Source organism: Coptis chinensis, chromosome 1, assembly GCF_015680905.1.
Source record: "Coptis chinensis isolate HL-2020 chromosome 1, ASM1568090v1, whole genome shotgun sequence".
Lineage (NCBI taxonomy): Eukaryota > Viridiplantae > Streptophyta > Magnoliopsida > Ranunculales > Ranunculaceae > Coptis > Coptis chinensis.
In genome coordinates this window covers 37,364,104-37,385,707 of record NC_141456.1, presented here as the reverse complement: position 1 = coordinate 37,385,707, position 21,604 = coordinate 37,364,104, and the positions used below count along the sequence as shown (strand labels likewise).

Genomic DNA, 21,604 nt, shown 5'->3' with positions numbered 1-21,604 from the left:
GGTTATGTCTCCATTTTGCTCACAAAAAATAAAAAATAATAAGGTTATGTTTCGTAGTCGAGTAAGCGGAGCGAACGATTTTGGCAGAAGGGGGGCCTATGCGGACAAAAACCAACTTGGTTGGTTTCTGTTTGTCTGTCCTCATCTTCTCTCTCCTTTTTTTTTTCCGCCCAAATACCTTTCTTCTTCACCCATCTCTCTCTCCCCTGCATCACCCAACTCTCTCTCTCCCCTGCATCTCCGCTCACTCCCCACTGCCACGCAGTATACTAGTATATTTCATAATTCATATGCATTGGATTAGTAGGTTATTTAATGGGGAGGCCCATGAACTTGCTAGGTGGGCTATTAGTAATCAAGACATGAAGCCTCTTCCAAAGTGTATTGCAACCCTAAATTTTAATGTGATGGGTGATTAGCGGAAAAAAAATAATAGTCTCACATTAAGCGTGACTTATATATAGCTACTCTATCATCAAAATCAAATAAAGTGACCTAGGTTTACTTACTGGACTTGAATTAGCCCATCCAAACATGGACCGAAAAAGAGCCCACACAAAAACAGCCCATCAAACCAAACTCCAAAAACGAGGTTGCATATAAAAAAAACCACCCCAAAAGGCTACTTTTTATTCACAAGCGCAGAAAAAAAACAGAGAGAGAGAGCAGAGTGATTAAAACCCTCAAAACCTTTATTTTCTACAAAGCCGTGTCTTTTTTTTCATTAGATAATTATAGTGAATGGGTAGTTGTTAAAAATCTTACAAAAAAAATAAAATAAAAAATGGACGTTGAACAAAAACAAGCTGATTTGATTGAGTATTTTGTTAAACAAGCACAGAGTCAAAAAGGGGATTCTCTTGGAAAGTTGATTGTTGAAGCTACTTCTCATCCTTTGCTTTTTGGGTTCTCTGAGATCCTTTCTGTTCCTAATGTCATCGAGGTTTAATCTCTTTAATTAATTAATTTATTATTATTATTTTTTAATTATATAATGTATGAAGCTGTTTTTTTAGTAGATGTGTTGTTGATTTTAACTTATTTTGGAATTTATTTTTCTGTATTTTCAGTAGTCTAGAAGTTTTACTTGTTTCGCGTTACATTTAGGGTTTGTTGTCTTTTGGTTACTTTCTCAGTGTGTTTGTTTGCTGTGTATTAAGAAGTAGAGATATTTTGGTTAGACTTGATGAGTATAAAATATCCATATGTTTCATGTCGTGGATGTGATATGTTATTTTATTGGGAGTTGAATGTTTTTTGAAAGTTATTGTTAGTTTGTTAGTGAAAAGTAATAGTGCTGTGGAGAATTATGGGAGACATAAATCTACTAAGACAGAAAGCTAAAACCAAATCTTTGCATCTTCCCCTTCCTCCCGAGATACGTATTCGAAACGTTTAAATGAGTTTGATGAAAAATGGTAGAGACTGTTGCTTGCCTAAGCTCTAGACTCAAACCTTGCACCTTGAGCCTGGGGGCACTGGAAGAAAATTAAGGGTATAGGTGGCTAGCAAATTCGCTCATGCCACTGATCAGAAAAGGAAAAGAACAAAACAAACTCTCCTGGCAAGTTGTTGTGGCTGTCTGGGTGGGAGGTGGTGAGGGTGAGTTTGAGAAAATTCAAAAGGTTGTAGAGTTGACACTGTTCAGAACACAGTGGAGAATACGGGTACAGACAGGATGTGAGGTGAGAGGTGAGAGGTCCCACATGAGGATCATTTGTGCAGTAGTAGAAGTTGTTGTTATTTGCTAGGGGTTACTATTGAGGTTCAAGTATAGAAGCCTTGCCGTGTAAGAGAGAGATAAGTGATGGTTTTGACAATAAGATCGATTACCTTAATGTTGATGTTCTAGAATGTAGTGTTAATTGATGTAGAGGTGGATTGCTCTTTGGTAATGTTATCTAATTTTGTCTGAAGTTTGGTGCTTTGCTTTTACTATAATTATTTTTCTTTAAAAATACTATTTGAGAATCTGATAGATATAATTAACTTCTTCCCAGTACATTGCATAATAAGGAGTTCCTTATTACGCAGGAGTTCCTTATTATGCAATGAGCTGAATATCTTCATTGGGTGCTACAAAATGATTGTATTGCGGATCTTTGAGCAAAATGTCAAGGGTGCACAAGATGTCTTCATGGAGGCTAAAGACACTTTATTTGATTGGTCTTTAGGGTGCCATATCACTTAGGGATTTGCGGTTTCATGCATTCATTTGTGATTGGGACACTTTAATCTTGTAAAGGTGGGGAGTTTGTCATTGTACTTGTGTTTGTTTAATAAGTTGTGATGGCCCATGCCCTTATAATCTTATTATGTTTGAATTATCTCAAATGGTTGTAATATTTTTAAAAGCAATGAATATACTTTTTTCTGACTAGTAATAATAGTAATAACTAATAAGTAACTTCTTAATTATTAAATTGGGCCCCAGTAAGTTTTTGTACAGGTAGCCTGTAAATAGCATAAACGGAAGTTGCAAAAAGTTTGTTTAAGACAGACCTTGAGGATCATATTACCTTTTGAAGTTGAGCCAAAACTATACCTTTGATTTTAGAGTTATACGTGTGTATATATTGTATATTTTGTGATGGATCACAAGAAGACTTTGATAAATGACAGCATATACAGATATCACTTGTGTGAATGCATATAACAGTACAGATTCATATTAAGTCATCTTAGATTGTGATTTCATTGCGTGGTGTAATGAAAAGGTTTGCAAGCGTGGTATTTGTCTTGTCTGTGTGGTCATTTATCAGTGCTCATACTCATTTCATACATGGAGTTAGTTTTCTTTGAAGTTCATCTTGGAAAAATTAATACATGCTTATTTTGGTTGACTGGAAAGTTCATGGTTGTTTTCTTAATATCATCAACTTGAATGCAGCTTCAAGGGATCGAACATTCCGCGTATCTTGATCTGCTTCGACTGTTTGCTCATGGAACATGGAGTGATTACAAGAGTAAGTTTAAGTAAAAGGAAACTCGTGCATTATTCTGTCTTTTAAGTTTTTAGTATTTTTGTTAATATTTGGTAGTATGAGCTGTTAATTGGCCCTGTGTTGGAATCGGTAGTTTTCTTCTTGCGGTGTCTCTGATGATATTGGTACTTCGGTAGCAAATGAGAATCACTACAATCCAGATCTCTGTACATATAGTTCACCAATACTTTCCAATTTTCTCTCTATATTGATATTATTAGGATGCATTATGACTTGGAGCAATGTTGCTTAGTGTAGATTTTTCTTCTTAATTATCTAAAGCCAGAGAGCCAATCCATTGAATGAAGCATCCTGTGCGCATGAAGTGTAACTTCTTAGATTTATTATGTAATGACTTATCTCGAGGCTAGTGATCTTTGAATTTTGTTTTAGTACATGATTGATTAGTCGGATGAGAATCCTTTTTCCACGTTGACCTCAAAATTTATATACTCAGTAAAAACGAGAGTAGGATTTGATATCCTACAGATATACATGAAAAACTACAATACATCCATCAAAAGAAACCCATTGGCTTTAAGTTTCATGGGAAATCATGGAATACTTTAGTTGTAATGTTTCCTGAATGTGTCCAGTGGCCTGCTGGCGTTGGGAGGTTGGGCTGGATGTCTGGGAGTTAAATCCACGAAAGGGTTTTTAGGGTTTGAAACAATAAAGTTGCAGAATTACATCTATTTCTTACCTCTTTTGGACCATCACTTTATCTACTTTCTGTTGAGCATTACGGTTTAGTGCATCGACTAATGCATGGGCTTCTGAGATGTTAGTAGAAAGTAAAGTCAAAATCCTAGAAGAATTCTAGATGTTGAATAGTTCCTCTCGTCATCACAAAACCCAATTGTCTGAATATCTGCTTTCATAAAAGAGTTTTTTCCAGATGAAAACTTTAAATGTGGTTAAATTGGAAAGAAAGTTAGATATAATATTCCATGTTCAAGATATGAACTGCAGATGCTTCAATGTGCTCTAAAGTCTTAACATATCCGTATCCAGATACGATTCCAGTATTGAAACTCAATACTCTGGATACATCTACCTAACATCCTACTGTCTAACATTTATATCAGCTCTCATAATTACTAATTTGTTTTGTCACTGGAGATACTTTCATAATATATTGCGACACAATTTGCAGTGTTATATCACAAGGATTGTGATAGCAATTACAAATGAGGTGATACTCAACACAAAAAACCAAATATAAACATACCCTTATCATTTTAATTATGATCCTTGTATGTGTATTGTAACAGCTTTTAGAAAATGAAAGAGCTATTCCCGTTTTGGGTATCAGTGTCCATATTGTATCAATATGCTGGCCTCTTACAGGTCAAGTGGAAATCAAGGATCAAGTGGCTTCAAGAAGAGATGCTACTTTCACCTATGCCAATTCAATGTAACTCAACACACACCCATAGGGTTGCTAGTTAGGAGTAGAAATGTGGCATCATTAAGGGGTCCCATCGTCTCAAGTTTTAAATTTTTTGTGGCGTTGTATTGTATGCTTTTATCAGAATATTTCACTTCAAGTGGAAAGAAGAAGGTTAATTTTTCTTCCCCTACCCATGACTAATAATCTAAGATGTAAATATTTGTCACTTTGGTTGTGGGCATAATTGAGAGGTACCAGTAGATATACTGGGTGTTGGGTAATATCATTGATTTTTGAGTTGGGTTGTTCTTGTTTGGTCTTGTGTGAGGTTCTATATGAATTGCAATCTTTTTTTTTTATAACAAAAGATTGAGATCCTTATCCGTATTTTGGGAAATGGGCAATCAACCTTATTACTGGGTCAAATGACAAGGCAATGGTTTTACGGTATATTTAAAATAAAAAGGGCCTTAGGGCTAAGGGCTATCTTGTAATTGCCCTATTTAGACAAATCGAGGTACTATATGAACAATGCATATTTATGGATGTACTTTTTATGGCAAAGGAGTACTTTCCTCAAGATTAAGGTGTGCCGTGCTTAGGGTAGTGTAACAGGGACTAGTCACAAGCGTATGATGACAAAAACCAATTCTTATCGGACCCCATGTTTATTTGAATGGATTCAAGAAAAATACACAAATAAGGTTATATAATCATCGGGCGGTTTAGGCATTAACATTATGATAATTTCTGACAAATACTGAATGTAGTTAAAATTCTGGTGGGACTCCATCTTTCTTCTCTTTGGTGATTTGGTTACAGCCAAATAGCACTCTCTTCTCTAGTTAGTGGTAGCTAAACTTGTGATGCTTGGTATGCCGAGCTTGGGGTAGTCCAACAAGGACTAGTCAAATGCAAATAAGGACAAAATCCAATACGTATTGGACCTCATGTTTATTAGAATGGGATCGAGATGGGTACATAACTATGCTTATGTATTTTTCAGATGGTGTAGGCATTAACATCAGGATATGTTTCTGCCAAGTAGTGAATTTAGTTGAAATTCAGGTGGGACTCCTGCTTCCATCTCTAGTTAGTGGTAGGCTAACTTGTGACGCTTGGTATGGAGTAAGTTTTCACTTAAAAGGTTGGTGAGACTCAATTTCATGATTGAGAATATTTATGTTCTTATTTCTTAATAAGGAGGGAGATTATGAAATGTTGTTTGCAAAAGTTTTACTCTAATAATTGCCCGATTCCCGCGTATAAACATTGTAAATTTCAAGTTACCTATTTTTTGTCTCACCAGTTCATATTGCAGTAGTGTGATAAGTTCCGAGTTTTACCTAATAATATAGCTTATCTGAAATTCTTAACAAAGCCGCATAATGAGTTTGTGGACTGTATAAGCTGATATGAGTCAATGCACCATTCATGAAACAGTTTAAAAGAGAAAGAACTTTAACTGGCGGATTTTGAACACTGGCACCAGCTATATACAAAATCTTCATGTCTGCTCATCATAACTTGTAGAATCCCATAGGTTTAAAATTTCTGTATGTGAATTAATACTAATAAATGGCTAGATATCTCCAAGTGTGATGCTCCAAATTTCTAGATGGTTCGGCACTATTTTTTCTGTGGAATGTATAATTTGTACCAGGTGTCTCCATACTTTTTGAGGTGGTTGCTAGCATAGCTTTTTACCATATTTTTTTTTATGCTTGCAGGTAATGCTGGGTTTCTCCCAGCACTTGTTCCTGATCAAGTCCGCAAGCTGAAGCAACTTAGTGTGCTTACACTTTCCGAAACAGACAAGGTAAATTTTCTGTCTTTCTCTCTTTTTTTTCAACCACTTACTATATGTCTGTCTGTCTTGTTTTGTCTTTTATTTTTTTAGATCTAGCTATCGTGGGATTTACTTTTTGGAAATTATTTGCTAGCGTCTTATAATCTTCATTAAATGTTTGGTACCTGTGTGATGGAATGACGTGGTACCTGTGTGATGGAATGACGTGGTGTTGGACTTTTTTTCTTTATTTTAAAGACAGATTCTTTATGCTTATTGTTTTCCATGTGAAAAGTTTGTTGGACATGTTTGTGTATAGCTTGAAATACATTTTTTCTTGTTTTAATGGATCTGAAATAACGGAGCAAGGAGGATAAAATGGGTGGGAGTTAGACAAGTGAGCAACTTGAAGGGAGGTGAAGTGAAGTCAGTGGAAAAAAAAAATAGGGATTTTTTTTTTTTTTTTTGATAAGTGATCTTTATTAGGAGGGTTGAGCATAGCACAAAAGATACAAAAGAAAACAAAAATGTAAAACAGTGAGTGAGGACCTCACTTGTTTACACATAAAAAAAAGAACAAACTAACTACCCCCAAAGACCCCAACATCACTCTCCTGTTAAGACATGTGACCTGTCTAAAACAAGGTCTTTGAACCTGTAATTCCTTCTTTGATATGTAGTGGACATCCAATGCCACAATAGCCCTTTAACCTCTAGCATTGTACTCCGAACTGCTAACACTTTACCCCTGAATATATGACTGTTTCTTGTTTTCCACAGCACCCAAATAGTAGCATACGATAAAAGACGCCATATCTTGTCCCCAAAGCATCCATATCTTTTCCTAGGCCATAGTGATAGAAAATCTTGTAACGACTCAGCTTGAGCAAGAAGTGGAAAAGCTATTACCCTTGGTTGTGTCAACTCTGCCCACACCTCTAAAGCAAAAGAGCAGTGTAGGAAAAGATGACCAATATCCTCATCAAAAGTGTCACACATTGTACATACTGGAGACGCCATAGTTCCCCTATGTCTAAGTATATCAGCAGTGAGAATGCAACTCCAAACGGCCTCCTAAAAGAAAATTTTCACCTTCAAAGATATGGGAACCCGCCACACCAACTTAGTGGGAAAAGAAGGGGGTTGGTATTCTTGGTCTCTACCTTCAGCAGTTAGTGTACCATAGAAAGTGCTTACCGAGAAGATACCATCCTTCATTAAGCGCCACAAACACCTATCTTCCTGGTCAGTTATCACCACCGTTTCCAAAAGCATGGCTAAGTAGACATATTGCTGCACCTCCCAATCGTTGCTACCTCTCCTTAGAAACAAGTTCCATGCCATTTGATTGTTTACAAATTGTGCATGCTCATGGATCAAGCTCCTTTTATTATTAGATGCTTGGTAAATATGAGGAAAAAGTTCAGCCATGTTAAGAAGGAAAGAGCCAACTAGGGAATTTAAGAAGGAAAAAGTCCAAAAAGTGAACAAAGTTAAGGAAAGAGATCAAAGCATGGAAGAAGCCAAAGGATCTGGTGGAGTTGAAATATGAAGAAGAGAAGTTGAGTCTGTTAGGAGCAAGTTAGCTGGAAATTAAGGTAAGATTAGAGCCATAATAGAGAGCGTTGAGAGGGAGAAGAGGGCTGATTGGAAAATGATGGCTCCATGACTGAGGTTAGTATTGATTTTGATGTCTTCAATTATGAAGAGGACAAAGACAAAGTGGACTTATGGTTCTCTGTGGGGAGAGGATGATGATATTAACTCGTTGACTTGGTTAGTTTTGGTGGAAGACGGTTGCTTAGAAGGTTTGGATGGTTGGGTGGTCAGTTGTTGTGACTGGATAGATGAATCTTTTCAGTAGGTTATTGGTGTTTTTTTTCTCTGGTTTTTGTGTTTTGGCTGTTTGTTTTTGTTCTATTTGGTGCCTTTGTACTTTGTAGGGTGGGGTGTTGGTCTAGGGTATACGCTCTTGCTGATGACTTAAGTGTTATTGTATCTATTTCAATCCCAACTTTACTTGCCAAAAAGAACAAGAAAAGTGCATCTGAAACCTGGTAATTGGGCCCGTCTAAGTTATTCTTTAGGTCTTTCGCTTCTTGCTAACTTTTTGAAATTATCTGATTAATGGAACTTCATAATATAATATTGTTGTTAATGGATGTGTTTTAGAAGTATGATGACTATAGTGGTTGGCTTTTTTCCTTTTTTCCACGCCCAGTTATATTATGGCATTATTCTCCTAATTTTCTCTTATCATTTGAATTCTGTTTAAAGGGTTTATAAATGAAGTTTCAATGCTGCCCAACATTACGTCAGATACTTATATCTTTAATTTGATCACGTTTGCACCTATTCAACAAGATTTGTATACCATCTTACACAGGATTTCTTCAATTGAAATTTCACGAGAATTTCAATTTACTGGTTCTATATCGTAATGAGTACTGATTGAACACTTCCTTAGGTACTCCCATATGATAAGCTGATGCAGGAGCTAGATGTATCTAATGTACGTGAACTTGAAGACTTTCTTATTAATGATTGCATGTATGCGGTAAGCCTTCTTCCTTTTCTGCTACATTTTAATTTTTAGGTACTTAATAACGATTTTCAACAATGTGCTACGTTTATTGTAGCATGATGCTCATCTTTAACCTAGCTTTAAAGTGATTTTGCACGTGGGAGATTTTCATCAACATATTTTGACTGTATCTCACACATACATTTCCTGCCCTGCTAGAAGTTTTTGGTTTAATAGCACATTGGTTAAAGGCTTAGAGTTAAGATTTTGGGGGAGCAGAGAAAATGTTTGCCAATCAGTGATTTCCAAAGTTAGATTGTGCAATCGTTTTGAGGTTCTTTGGACTTGATTTCATGTGCATCATTACAGTTTCTGTTTTGTCGTTAGAATTTTCTGGAAATTTGTTTCTTGGTACATTGCTTGGGACACACCTTTATAGTTTTCAACCAAATTGCCATGGCGTAACAAATTCATTGGGCTTGAGCCAATCAATCTTATTGGTTCTGGTTATAAGATCATAAATGGAATGCTAGCCTCAAAACTCGAAGTTTTTCTCAACTCCCAAATTTATAAAGAGCAGGATGCAGTTGTTTTGGAAGTAAAAATTCTCCCCCTCATATTAAATAAGAGTAAAAGTTTATTATTGCTAATGAAGAAGAAAGTCAACAGAGAAAAAGAGGATACAACCTTAGTTTTGGCTTTATAAAAACTTCTTAAATTTTGTTTTTTTTTTTTTTTTGGTGGGGGGTAGGGTTGTCAATGGATCGGTTTGGGTCGGATTCTGGAAAATCCGAACCCGAACCGATTAGATTTATTGCAAACCGAAACCGAACCAACCCGAACCGAAAACTATAAAATTAATTAAATTCGAAATAAAATCGATTAATTTCAGCCACACAATTAATAAATATATACAAAATGAATCATAGATATTACTAAAATGCCATCTTATTGGTTCGGGTTCATATCGGTTTGGTGGAGGGCAAAACCAAACCAATATCTTATCGGTGAAGGGCAAACCAAATTACTAAAACCCAAACTGTTTTTTATCACTTTGGTTCGGGTCAGTTATCGGGTTATTGAAACCCATTGACAGACCTGGGGAGGGGGGGGCCTTAATACTCTCGGGAGATGTCCCTATAGAACTCTAACGATAAGGATGCAAGTTTTTGATGGAGTTCAAATCGTCTACTGTGGAGACCAAACCTATTAGGCACTGTTGTATTCTAGACCTATCCTATACAATCTTAGGTTTATGATAACTGAAAGTGCTGGATTAGGAAGTGCATGTCGGGAGGCGCTTGATACTCTCAGGAGATGTCCCTATAGAACTCTAACGACAAGGATGCAAGTTTTTGATGGTGTTCAAATCGTCAACTGTGAAGACCAAGCCTATCAGGCACTGTTGTATTCTAGACCTATACAATACGATCTTGGGTTTAGGACAATGAAAAGAGCTGGATTAGGAAATGCATGTCTTCAGCCTCCATTTTAGTCTAGTTGAAACGATCAATGATAAGGGAAGCAGTAAGAAAAAGTGAAGGAGAAACAATGGTTGTAGAAAAATGGGTAAAGGCTAGGAAATTTTATAAAATACTGCAAGGCTTAAAAGTTAAAACACCCCATGTGGGATTATACCAAACATCTAAACACTTGACTCGTTCATTGCCTTTTTTTTCAGCAGTTCTCTAGGTTGAAGAACCTCCATATCCACTTATTTTGTTATATTAGTTGAAAACTTGACCAGGAAAATGGTTGTATTAGGAAATATGTATCTCATTATCTTCAACCCCCCCTCCCCACCCTTTTTTTCTTCTTTTTTTTTTTGTTTGTTTTTTTTCCCCAACAGTATTTAGTACACTTTCCTAATGGTTGGTTTTTTAGGTCGAAAGTAGTGTTTTTAGAAACACATATGAGCCTTGCCTTTATGAGGCAAGCCTCAGAGGCACTCGAGGCTTAAACTTCAATCGTGCCACAATGGCAAAAAACAAAATTTAGTCTTTAATTTTATCTTTGAAACTGAACAATTTCATATGAATAAAGTTGTTTTGTTTTATGAACCAAGTTTTTAGGATCTTGGGTTGCTCTGCCATATTGAGGCTTAAGGCTCGGTGCGGTGACATCCCAAAATGCTTGAGGCACGCCTCAAGATGCAAGCCTCAATGTGTTTTTTTTATAACACTGGTTGAAAGGAAGGGTATCTGGGTATCCTTCGGCTCATACATCTACATGTTCACCTTCCTCATGGTCTTCATTTGTTTTTAAGGTCAAAAGGAAGGGTATTCTCTATCTCATACTTTTAAGTGTTGTGGTAGAGACCAGACCCCAATGTTACCAGAAATGCGGGTCGTTTTGTATGGGGTACAGATACGTTTGGTAGGATTAATTGGTATGGTATTTCGAGTCTAATTTGCCTTGGTATGTTTATGCGAGAGTGCGAGGGCGTTGATATATGTGTATAATATAAATCAAACAAATGGATCAATTCATTCAAGCATTGCTAGTCTAATTTAATTATATGACCATTTTAATAGCCAATCCTGTTGCTACAAGAGAGGGAGAGAGACGTGAGAACGCGGGGATGAAATAAAACTTAGTACTCCATGTCTATTTTTGATTTTTTTTTTTTCTTATTAGGTACTGCTATTTTTTTCTTCTTATTTGCTCTTCTTCTATAAGACTGGGGACGTTAGAAGTAGTGTTCTGATTTGCGAACATACCCTAAAAGGGTATGCACAATCTGATACGGGAATTGAAGGGGGATCATTGGTAGAGACCTTGGGCAGGATCATTAGAAGGGGAAAAGAGTTTGATGGGTTGAAACTCGACCAGGGTGGATTGGTGGCGTTAATGCTTGCATCTTCAATTTACATTAAGACCATCTTTATGGGTTGTCAAAACTTGATAAGCTTGTCAATGGTGGATACTGGATAAGCTTGTCAAAAGGGGAATGACCATCCCTCGGAGATGTATGTAGCAAGAAGGAAGAGGATGACATTTTACTTTTATTTTCTTTTGAGGTGGCTTGGTATATTTGGTGATCTTTTTGTGCACATTACCTCCTTGAAGATTCCCAAATGTACTAAGCCAGAACATGTACGATATAAAAGGTGCAAGGTTGATATGATATAGCACTAGTTGGGTGGATTGTGTTTACCTCTTTGAAGTAGGTAATACTTGATTTGGTAATAGTATTATGCTCCTTTTTATTTGTCTATTCTCTATTTATATTTGTGCTCCTTTTCCTTGCCCTCTTGATTTCGATTGAAATGGTGGATAATCGTGTCCCCAACCAACTATTTCTATCTGTAAATTGTGCGACTTGAGTCCAAGTAATATTAAGGTCTTTGGAAATCATGATGAACTTGTATAGCTTCACGGGGAGATATTGAGGATGATGGTCAATATCATCTGGTATACTAGCCACTCGGTTAGAATCTTACTCAGCATAGAAGAATGTGATATTTGGTTTAGAAAAACGAAACAATTATTCTATGAACCATGCGTTCCAGGGGAACTGGCACTTTGTGAGTAATAAAGTATTAACTTTTCGACACTAGGGGGATGGTGAGGAGATATTATGCGTCAAAAGGGTTATCTCTTTTCCTATTATGCGTCTTTGGGATTTTGCGTCGAACTATGGGTGGGAAAGCTTTAAGGTTTCAATCCCTTATGAAAGAGACAGAGTTCCTTAAAGGGATTACAGATTTGAGACAGGTTGCTTAACCTCGAGACATGGTGTCATGATTCGAGGGCTTGATTTTAAGATTTCTACTTTAAGGTGGGAGTAGATCATATGCTTGGACAAGCAGTTTTGTTCTTGTAGTTGCACACTTGCTCTATGATTCTGTTTTTTTTCTTCATTTGTTCTTCTTTTTCATCTTCGTTTCTGTTTCTTTTGCTCTTATTTTTTGTATTGGTCACTAGAAATCTCCCCGACCATGACCTCTTCTTTATCAATACAGTTCCTACGTTGTTGATGAGAATTTTTTTGTAACTTTCTTAATTTGGTTTTGTTTCATTTATTTTCGTTCGAACTTTTAAATTAATCACCTGAGCCAGCCAAAACATTGGCATAGTCAAAGGAACTTCATCTTGAGTTGTCTTATTTTCGTCCTCTACTCTCAGTCTTCCACTGATTGAGTCAAGAGAGGAAGATGGTTGTTCGTCTTTAAATCTTAAGAATTCATCAGCTTCTATATTATTCTCTAATACCTTTATTTAGTAAAGTACATACAGGTGACCAGTAACGTACTTCCAGATTGTTGACTATATTGAGAGAGCAAAGAATGTAATTCCACGGTCTTCTTTTGTTTTATAGGGCATAGTGCGCGGAAAATTGGATCAGTTGCGAAGATGCTTTGAGGTCAGAAATTTGTTTTCTTTTTTCTTTTTTCTTTTTTACTAATATTAAGTTAGTTGATTGTTGTCCAGGAATACCACTGCAGAGTCAATTAATAGTTCTGTTCTCCTTTCATGAGTTACAGGTCCAATTTGCGGCAGGAAGGGATCTGAGAGCTGAACAGCTTGGGGGTATGATACAGACATTAGACTCATGGTAATTACTTCGCACTTGAATAACTAGTATTGTCCGTTGGAAAGTTTAGGATGTCGTACTTTGGTTTCTATTGAACTGCTAGATTAATTAATCAGATGACAAAGAACACCACTTTTTTCTGCATGCTTGAGAATTAATTGGAAACCGGCCCCAGGTGTCATAATATCATTAGTATGTATTTTGTATGATGACATACTTTCTGATTCATTTGGCTGTCTTTCTCTTACTCGTGCCTGTTGTCCTTTTTCTTGGTTTAAAAGTATACAATATCAACGATAACATTTCCGTGCAATTATCATCACAATTTACTCGCTCCTTTTCCTTGGGTTCATATTTTTATGAGAAAATGTATCGTTGTAGGTTAACTACATCAGACAGTCTACTTCTTTCTATCCAAGAAAAGATCAAATGGGCTGATACAATGAGTGATTTGGACAAGAAACACAAAAAAGAGTTTGAAGATAAAGTGGAAGACGCAAAAAAGTGTCTAACAATCAAGGTCAGTTGATTCGGTTCGTTGTTTTATTATGGCGTTTGATTACCATTCATTCTGTTATATCTTGTCAGAGTGTCACAAAGTGGGCGGACACACCAATTGCGTAGCTTGCTTGTCTATCTGAATTTCGTTGTAGATGAACACCTGTACTAAGTTTTGATATATTTCCTGAGATTTCCTCCCAATCTTTAAAATGGGAAACTTAACATAATCCTACTTGGCCCCTATGGGTTAGAAATTGTGCAGGATCAACCATGTGGCCTGTATGGTCATTACTTTTATTCTTGTTATTATTTCTAGTATTGTTGCTGTTGTTGTTGTTGTTGTTAGCATCTTTTTGTGATTGATTTGCTAATCTAGTGTGAACTCCGAGTTTGCAACAAGTTTGCTTAGGGTCTACCTAACCCCTAGACTTTTTAATTTTTTCGCTAAATCTTAAAACAACTCTAACGAATGATAAGAGAAGGTGATACAGTAAGACCTGGGTGATACCTCCAATACATTAGGTTTATAATTAGTGGGTTTGCAGATGTTTATAAGATTAGTATTGCACTGTGAGTTTTGTTCTGATGAAGCATAAAAAAGCCTAGGATTCTGTGGTATCATCAGTTTTAGTTAGTTTGGAGTCTGAGAAAGGCAATTTGATTAATACAGTATCTTACGTGAAGGAAATTAATGTTGTCCTGATGAACAGTAGGAACAGACAAAACAAGAAAAGAAAAAAACCTATTTTTGCTCTATACTGAAGACACGTAGCTATAGAACCAATGTCATTTCCTGCTTGTGTTACATGTAGCACTTATTTCTAGCACTGTCAAGGATTATAACATTTGGTTTTGAGTACAGTGACAAGTCTTATGATAGAGGCATTAGTGGGTTATCAAGACATTACTGTTGTTTATGTTCTCAATATAATATATGTTCTTGTTTTCTTTTGCTGATAAGAAGTTAAAAATGTAATAATAAAAACAAAATTATTAGTGATTTATCTTTCTTTGGGATATGTTGGTCGATGTGTCTTACTTACGTGGTGGCAGAAGTTACACACTGTAAGCAGGCAGACAGTGACTTCCGAGGGCATGAGGAGATCTTCTACTCTGAGGGTGGTGGAGTGATGGAATATGAGGAAGAGCGAATTAGACCCAAGAGGTATTGCATCTGATACCCCAACTATATGTATATTTCTTCTTCAAGTAATCTAGACATTATATTTCCCCTTTAAATAACTTGATTATTGGAACATACTTTTGACGTAATGGTATGTAAGATTCAGGAGGCGACCACCTGTATCGTAGAGACTGAAGGTGAGCGGAAGACAACTGATGGTTTTTCCAGGCAGCTTGCTGGATTTTTGTTGACAGCATTTTGGCATAATTGATTTTTGCTGATCAAAGAATGTCTCCTCTGAATTTGAACTTGGTCGTGGTCACATCAGTTTAGACTCTGTTTGGCATTTATGACATTGTTCTTAATGTTCTCATTATCTTTTCCAGGATACATTCTGTTTGACTTGATTAGAAAACAGGATCGGTTTAGCTGGCAGGCCACAAAATATACAAATTTCACAAAAGATTATAATCCAGTTTTTGCGCTTTCCAGGACTGTCATGTTTTATCCCCGCAAATGTGGACACTTTTTGCTGTTTCCTATGATTTGTTCTCTACCTTGCTAGTAGGCCTAGTTGGATCACCCAATGGATGGGGTCTATAGTGGTGGGTGTACCATATCCAACTAGTTGTTCAGTTGGTCATTGAAAATTTCTGCATTTCGCATAGGGTGGACGACAGTTATTGTTATATAATAGTGTAATATGTATTATCGTATTTGTAAGATATCCAGATTAACAGCTGGTATAGAATGACATTTCACATTTGGTTTTCAAAATCTAAGATGGACAAAAAATTGACCCAACGGATAGGAAAAACAGAGCTTTAGGCAATAGCAGCATTAATTTACTTTTATTAATCATACATTCACAAACTGCCCGTCCAATGCGTCTTGTTTCCTTGAGCAATTCCTTGATAAGCATCAAGTTCGTGCTATAGCCACATTCTTTCTTGTTCAAGGATTTTGTAGGAATTGGGTAGTGGTACTTTTTAGATCTTACTAAATCAGATCAATCAACAGTAACTTCTAAAAGAGTACCCCTGACTGTGATCTTCTAATGCTTTCTATGTTTGAATTTAGTGCAAAAGAAAAATTGAAAAGATCCATATCTTCTATGTCATAGCACTCATGATGCCTGAGGGATTTTCCTAAGAAAATATGTTTATTTAAGTGTATGGTCATGGAGAGCACGTTGAGCTTGACGAATATAGTTAATTATTCCTCGAGTCATCTAGAGTTCTTTGTTTTTGCATAATAAACTAAGCTACCCGTCGACTGACTTGGTTTCTTTTATGTTTTTTCAAGCATTATGACATAAAAAATTAATCTAGGTAGATATTCAAAGATTTCACATATTAAGCTTGTTATTGTTTTAAAAGACAATTGACAAGCACAACAAAAGCAACCTGAACTATTCACATACAATTTTTGGTTTCTTCTGAGATATGTGTTTTTAATTCCTATTGCATGTTCATATAAATAATAAATGTTGTGAAGAATCTTCTGCTAAAGCCCAAACTGGGTATGATCAGGACCAAGTAACACTAGAAGATTATAATTGTAGTGGAAGAAATAAATTTTCAATTTTCGCCAAGTTGTAGTCCGCAGACAAAGGAAAATGTGAAAGCAAAGGTCGACGATATTTTTTTTTCTTTTCCTGTAACGATTTTTCTTTGATGTAGTTAAAACAAACTATATAAAAAAATAAAATAAAATGATTAAAAAAATATAATAGATAAAAACCAGTTTAATGATTAAGCTGAATAAGTAATCCTGTTTGCTTTGCTATATTCAACATGGAAAAGTTTCTAGAATTTTTAAGCGTTCTCAATTCTCCGAGTCTTACTAAAACGGCAAATTTCCTGCTCCAATTTCAGATCCATCAGGGTTCACAAAGTGATGTGAACGCATAGGCTTTGACCATGGACTTATTGATTGAAATAATATTAACGCCAAGCAATTGTCAATATTTAGTAGTACGTGCAAGGGGCTATGATTTACTGTTTCAGTTTTAGTTTTCCTTGAGCTCTGATTCATAGCTGAATACGCAAGGATTTTCTTTTCCGGTCTCCTGAATTACATTTTGAGTTTAGTTGAGAATAATCTCATTCATTACTGCCGACATATGTCAATTTGGCCCCAAAGCACCAATGCAATTCAGAATTGTCCACTGTTTGTCATTGTCATATGCATCTCAATCATCCAACTATTGCTCATACTGTAATTCAGTGTTTTTGAACTTCTTAATCGGATATTTGACTAATAAGAAAAGACAAAACATAAAATAACAAACCATTTTTATATATTCACATTATAGAACCAAACAATCTCTCATTATGATCTATTTGTCCCTATGTTTTACTCACAAAGTCAAAATCCCAACAAAACAATACCCTTGCAAGTTGCAAAAGCAAAGATAAGATCTTTTCTCTCAAACCACATCACCACTTTTCATTGACTTACCTATTGAGCCAACTCACTGCGTGAACCACTTTGAGTTACCGAGTTAACTCCCCTTTTCCTCCTCTTAGGTGAACTATTTTCTGACGCAGATGATGACGTAGGCTCAGGTGATGAACGTTTTGAAGTGGCTGGAATCGGTTGAGTCGACTCATCCATACCAGCTCTAAGTGGAAAATTAAGCAAAGCTCTCGATCCCCGCATTCTATAAGCGGCTCGATCATAAGCCAACGCTGCGTCTTCAGCAGTCTCAAATGTTCCAAGCCAAACTCTTGCACCATTCTTAGCTGGATCCCTTATCTCTGCGGCAAATTTCCCCCACGGTCGTTGCCTCACTCCTCTATAATGCTTCCCTTTAACGGGTGCCACTACTGGCTTGACTACCTTTTCTACTTTTTCTGGTAGTCGAGCCAGATTAGAACCAGCTATACTCATAGTACCTGTAGACGTAGATAGTATAGCTGGTTCTTGAAATCTCTCAATAGGCTCAGATTTAACATTAACAATATTTGTTACTGTTAAATTTGAGTCAAGAGGAGAGTTAGGTGAGTATGGTTGTTGATGTGGAGCAAGTGAAGGAATCCACCCATCATTTACGGCGTCACGAAGTACGCCGTAAAGTAACATATCTTCCGAATCATCAACTTTCATTGGCAAATCTCCCCACTTTTCAGTTAAGCAAGGAAATAAGCTACTAAAACTCGAACTCCGACAATAAACCGGAGGCGCGTTGGAGTAGAAATTCATTGTTGTTGATGCTTCCGATTCTTCGAGTAAGTGTCGACGAACTGAATCAAGAAACCCAAAATCAGAGTTACAGTTCATGTTTTGTTTTTTGGATGGATATTTAGTTGGAAGATTTATTTCTGAAAGAGAGGAGGGAATGAGGGGTTTATATGTGAGGAGGGAAATGAAAGGTTCATGAATGAGGACGATATTTGTTTCTGTGAAATTTCTTGCAACTTGCTGGAATGCAACTTGTTTAATGTTGGGTGGGATTTTTATAAACACATGTGCTCTAATTTTTGATGTGGTACGAAAGATGATATCATTGTTGATGACTTTTGTAAGCAATGATGCAACAGTCAGCACTTGGTTAGTTGTCGGTCTTTCTTTCCTTCTGGTTTATTAACGCCGTACATTTATTTTTGGCGATTTCTGTTGATGATGCTCGCCGATTTGGAAAACTATGGTTTCGAAGATCCAATATTAACTTTTGCCACTTTTGGTACTCTAAAATCTAAATGTTAAATGTTAGTTAAAAAAATTCAATTTGCCTCCGCAAAAACAGATGAATTCTAGTGAGCCCATCAGTTGTTTGTTTTTTGCTGTGAAATCAGGGAGAAACGCTTAGTAACGAAATGTCTCCTAAGCACCCATCCACCACACATCCACAATCATTTTATCTATTAATTCATTTGAGTTAATTAAAAAATAATCAAATATTTATTTTATTTTCTCTCTCCCAAATCGTTCTATTTTTTTCTCCACAAATCTTTTAATTTTTGTGTGTTTTCATAAATAAATAAATAAATTATTAATTTCAATTAAATATTAAAATTTTGCAAATTAATTTTTAATTTTGTGTTGCAGATTTTTAATGGGATTCTCCTTAGTTCAATTACATACGCAAATTTCTCATAGTTATTTTGTATTGTCTATTATCATCAGTATTTTGGGTTGTAATAAAATTGTAATTTGTAATTACATTTACGTTTCTTTAAAAATTATGATAAATTTTAAGAGTTTTTTCATAAATGTTAGTGTAGTTTTCATTTTTTTTTTTTAATGTAAGGTTATTCTTTCTTTATAGAAACAAACAAAAAAAAATGAAAGATTTGTAGAGAGAAAAAAAAAATAGAATAATTTGTAGATCGAGAGAATAAATAAATATTTGGTTTGATTTTAATTAACTAGAGTTAATCAATACATAATAAAATGGTAGATGTGTGGTGGATGAGTGCTTAGGAGGCTTTTCACTCCTAAGCGCCTAGGAGCAAATTTTTTCTCGAAATCTGGAAACATGAGATTGGGTTGTAGTCTTTTGGGATAGCTGGAGTTGTGGACTTCAAATTTTGGGACAACAAATCTAGTTTCACACATTCATAGCCAAAGTAATGGAATTATTTGGACTTTCATGTCTTTCTTTCCTCCATGAAGAGCGGAATTGAAACAACATGACAATAATATATATTTGTATCAATTGTGATTATTAATTGACCCATATATAACTTTTCCCGTCTTTTTTATTTGCTAACCAAGGCCCTGGTAATTGGAAATTCAACCGAGTATTGCCTCGCCAGTGGCATTGAGGGGAATCGAACTGGTGACTATTGGGGAGCAAACCCAAGGGCAGAACAGTTGTGCTACCCCTCAAGATTAATTTTTCCCGTTGCATATTCCATATAACTATTTTTTCCCCCTTAATTGTCCCTCCGCGAGGTATGTTTGGTTTGCGCTACTGAATGGTGTTGCAGACCAATACACGTCTTCTCTGTGCAGCAGTTGACATTAGGGGTGAGAATTTGGCCCTAACGACCCTAACCCGGTCCTGACCGACCCGACCCTAAGCCCTATAAAACCTTCACAGAGTTTAGGGCCAGCCTGGCCCGGCCCTAATGACTTCTAGGGCAGCGTTAAGTCTAAAGTTCTAAAACATAGGCCCGACCCTAATTCAGCCCTCATTAGCCCGGCCCTAACCAAGCCCTAACTGCCCTGTTTCACACTTTCACTATAAATACATATACCATAATTGCCCAACTCTTTGTTAAATATTTTCAATTAAAATAACATTATCCTTTGTAATTTATCACTTACACCCAAGGGTACTTCCAATAACTTGTCTCATATAACAAAAACTTGTCAACTTAGCAGCCATGAAAAACAATGAGCACTAGCCTAATAAAAAATAAGACTTTATTCCTTTGATCATCAAGTCAAAGTCCAGAACTTATTATTCTCAATTTCTTTTCCCGCTTACTTCTTATACATTATATTTTTATTCACATCTAAGCCAAGTCTAGAACTAAAGGTTTCCTTCCACACCATTAAAGTGAAATACATATCAGACATTTGTAACATATATCGAAACCAAAAAACAACTTTTGTCAGAAAAATAACATTTGTAATCTCAAACCTTTCTCCATCACTTGTTTAAAAGCCAATATTTTCATTTCCACATACAAAGCTTGAATCATTTTTAAATTAGAAGAAAAGTAATATTATATTTGTTTGAATCTATTATGGAAACAATTTATGATATTTGAAACAGTTTAACAACTTCCCTGACCCTTAACCAAAGCTATTATGTTTCTTCTTTATATCTATTACTTCTTCCTTTAAAATGATAATATAATTATTTGTCTATGTATTTCAATGTTAAATGTAATTTTAGTGAGGTTTGAGTACAAAGAAGAACAAATTCTGAACTCTCGGTGTACTTCAGTTAATTATATTGTGGATGTGCATTTTAAATTGTTGGACTTATCTAGGATTATTACTAAATTGGTGGGACTTTGAGTTTGTAGATCATTGTACATTTTTGTAATATAAATGAGTTTTAAAACTGATGTAGTAAAAAAAAAATATATATAGGCCCGAACCCTAAAGCCTTTAAAGAGGGCATAGGGTAGGGGGTCGTGGCTTGAGATTTAGACTTGTGACTGGCGACCCGAACTCTATCTTGACTTTAGGGTGGGCCGGCGCCTTAATATATGAAGGGCTTTAAATGTTTAGTATTGCTAAATTTCAACCTGCACCATTGCCCACCCCTAGTTGACATTGGCGCATGGTTGGAATTGTGGCCGAAAGTATAGTGTGGTGGCTATGGATATAGGTTATGGAAGTTAGTACCATATGCTACATTTTAGAAAGCTAGAAACAACAAGGTTTCCAGACAACGTGACACGAGAAGTTAAAGCTTTGTTGTGGTATTGGTTATCAAGGTTTTCTCAACGGGAACAATTCCATTTTGAGTCACTTATCTTCGGATAGGGAACTTATTCTACAAGAGATAGAACTATACTGTCTTATGATGGCTATGGTGGCGAAGGTAACTAGAGAAGTTGATTTTGTCGAGTGTAGTATGTCATTGTACTCTCTCATCCTCCTCTTGATTGTATTATCTATTGTAATACTTCTTACCAATTTCAATTAATAAAAGTGCAATTTATAAAACAAAAATGTAACTATTTTTTTTTTCAACCTTCAAAATTCAAATACGCACTTCTTCTATATTATATTATTTATCAATCAATTGGTTTTTGATAAAATTTCATAAGGAATTACTTTAAA

The 21,604-nt window shown here is 35.8% G+C and overlaps 2 protein-coding genes across 11 annotated transcripts; one reads left to right on the top strand and one right to left on the bottom strand.

Annotated features, from left to right (window-relative positions):
* The first annotated feature begins 629 nt into the window (after window positions 1-629).
* Window positions 630-15,346, top strand: FUS5 (Proteasome component (PCI) domain protein). Of its 10 annotated transcripts, none has more exons than XR_015217596.1 (10): window positions 630-943; window positions 2,891-2,966; window positions 6,108-6,196; window positions 8,634-8,723; window positions 13,012-13,056; window positions 13,178-13,248; window positions 13,609-13,747; window positions 14,782-14,893; window positions 15,018-15,048; window positions 15,238-15,346. XR_015217596.1 is itself a non-coding variant. In XM_086599930.1 (10 exons), exons 1-9 carry the CDS (start codon window positions 785-787, stop codon window positions 15,037-15,039), a joined length of 783 nt encoding a protein of 260 aa, XP_086456056.1. In that variant the 5' UTR covers window positions 630-784; the 3' UTR covers window positions 15,040-15,048; window positions 15,238-15,346. The 10 variants fall into 10 exon arrangements, 8 of the variants coding, with proteins under 8 accessions (XP_086456056.1, XP_086456041.1, XP_086456052.1 ...); XR_015217595.1 differs by having other exon boundaries at window positions 15,012-15,048; XM_086599930.1 differs by having other exon boundaries at window positions 14,802-14,893.
* A 1,785-nt stretch (window positions 15,347-17,131) lies between these two features.
* On the bottom strand, window positions 17,132-18,328 carry LOC147523821 (ethylene-responsive transcription factor 2-like). The gene has a single exon (XM_086599895.1). The coding sequence runs from the start codon at window positions 18,134-18,136 to the stop codon at window positions 17,315-17,317; it is 822 nt and encodes a 273-aa protein (XP_086456021.1). The 5' UTR covers window positions 18,137-18,328; the 3' UTR covers window positions 17,132-17,314.
* Between the last annotated feature and the right edge of the window lie 3,276 nt (window positions 18,329-21,604).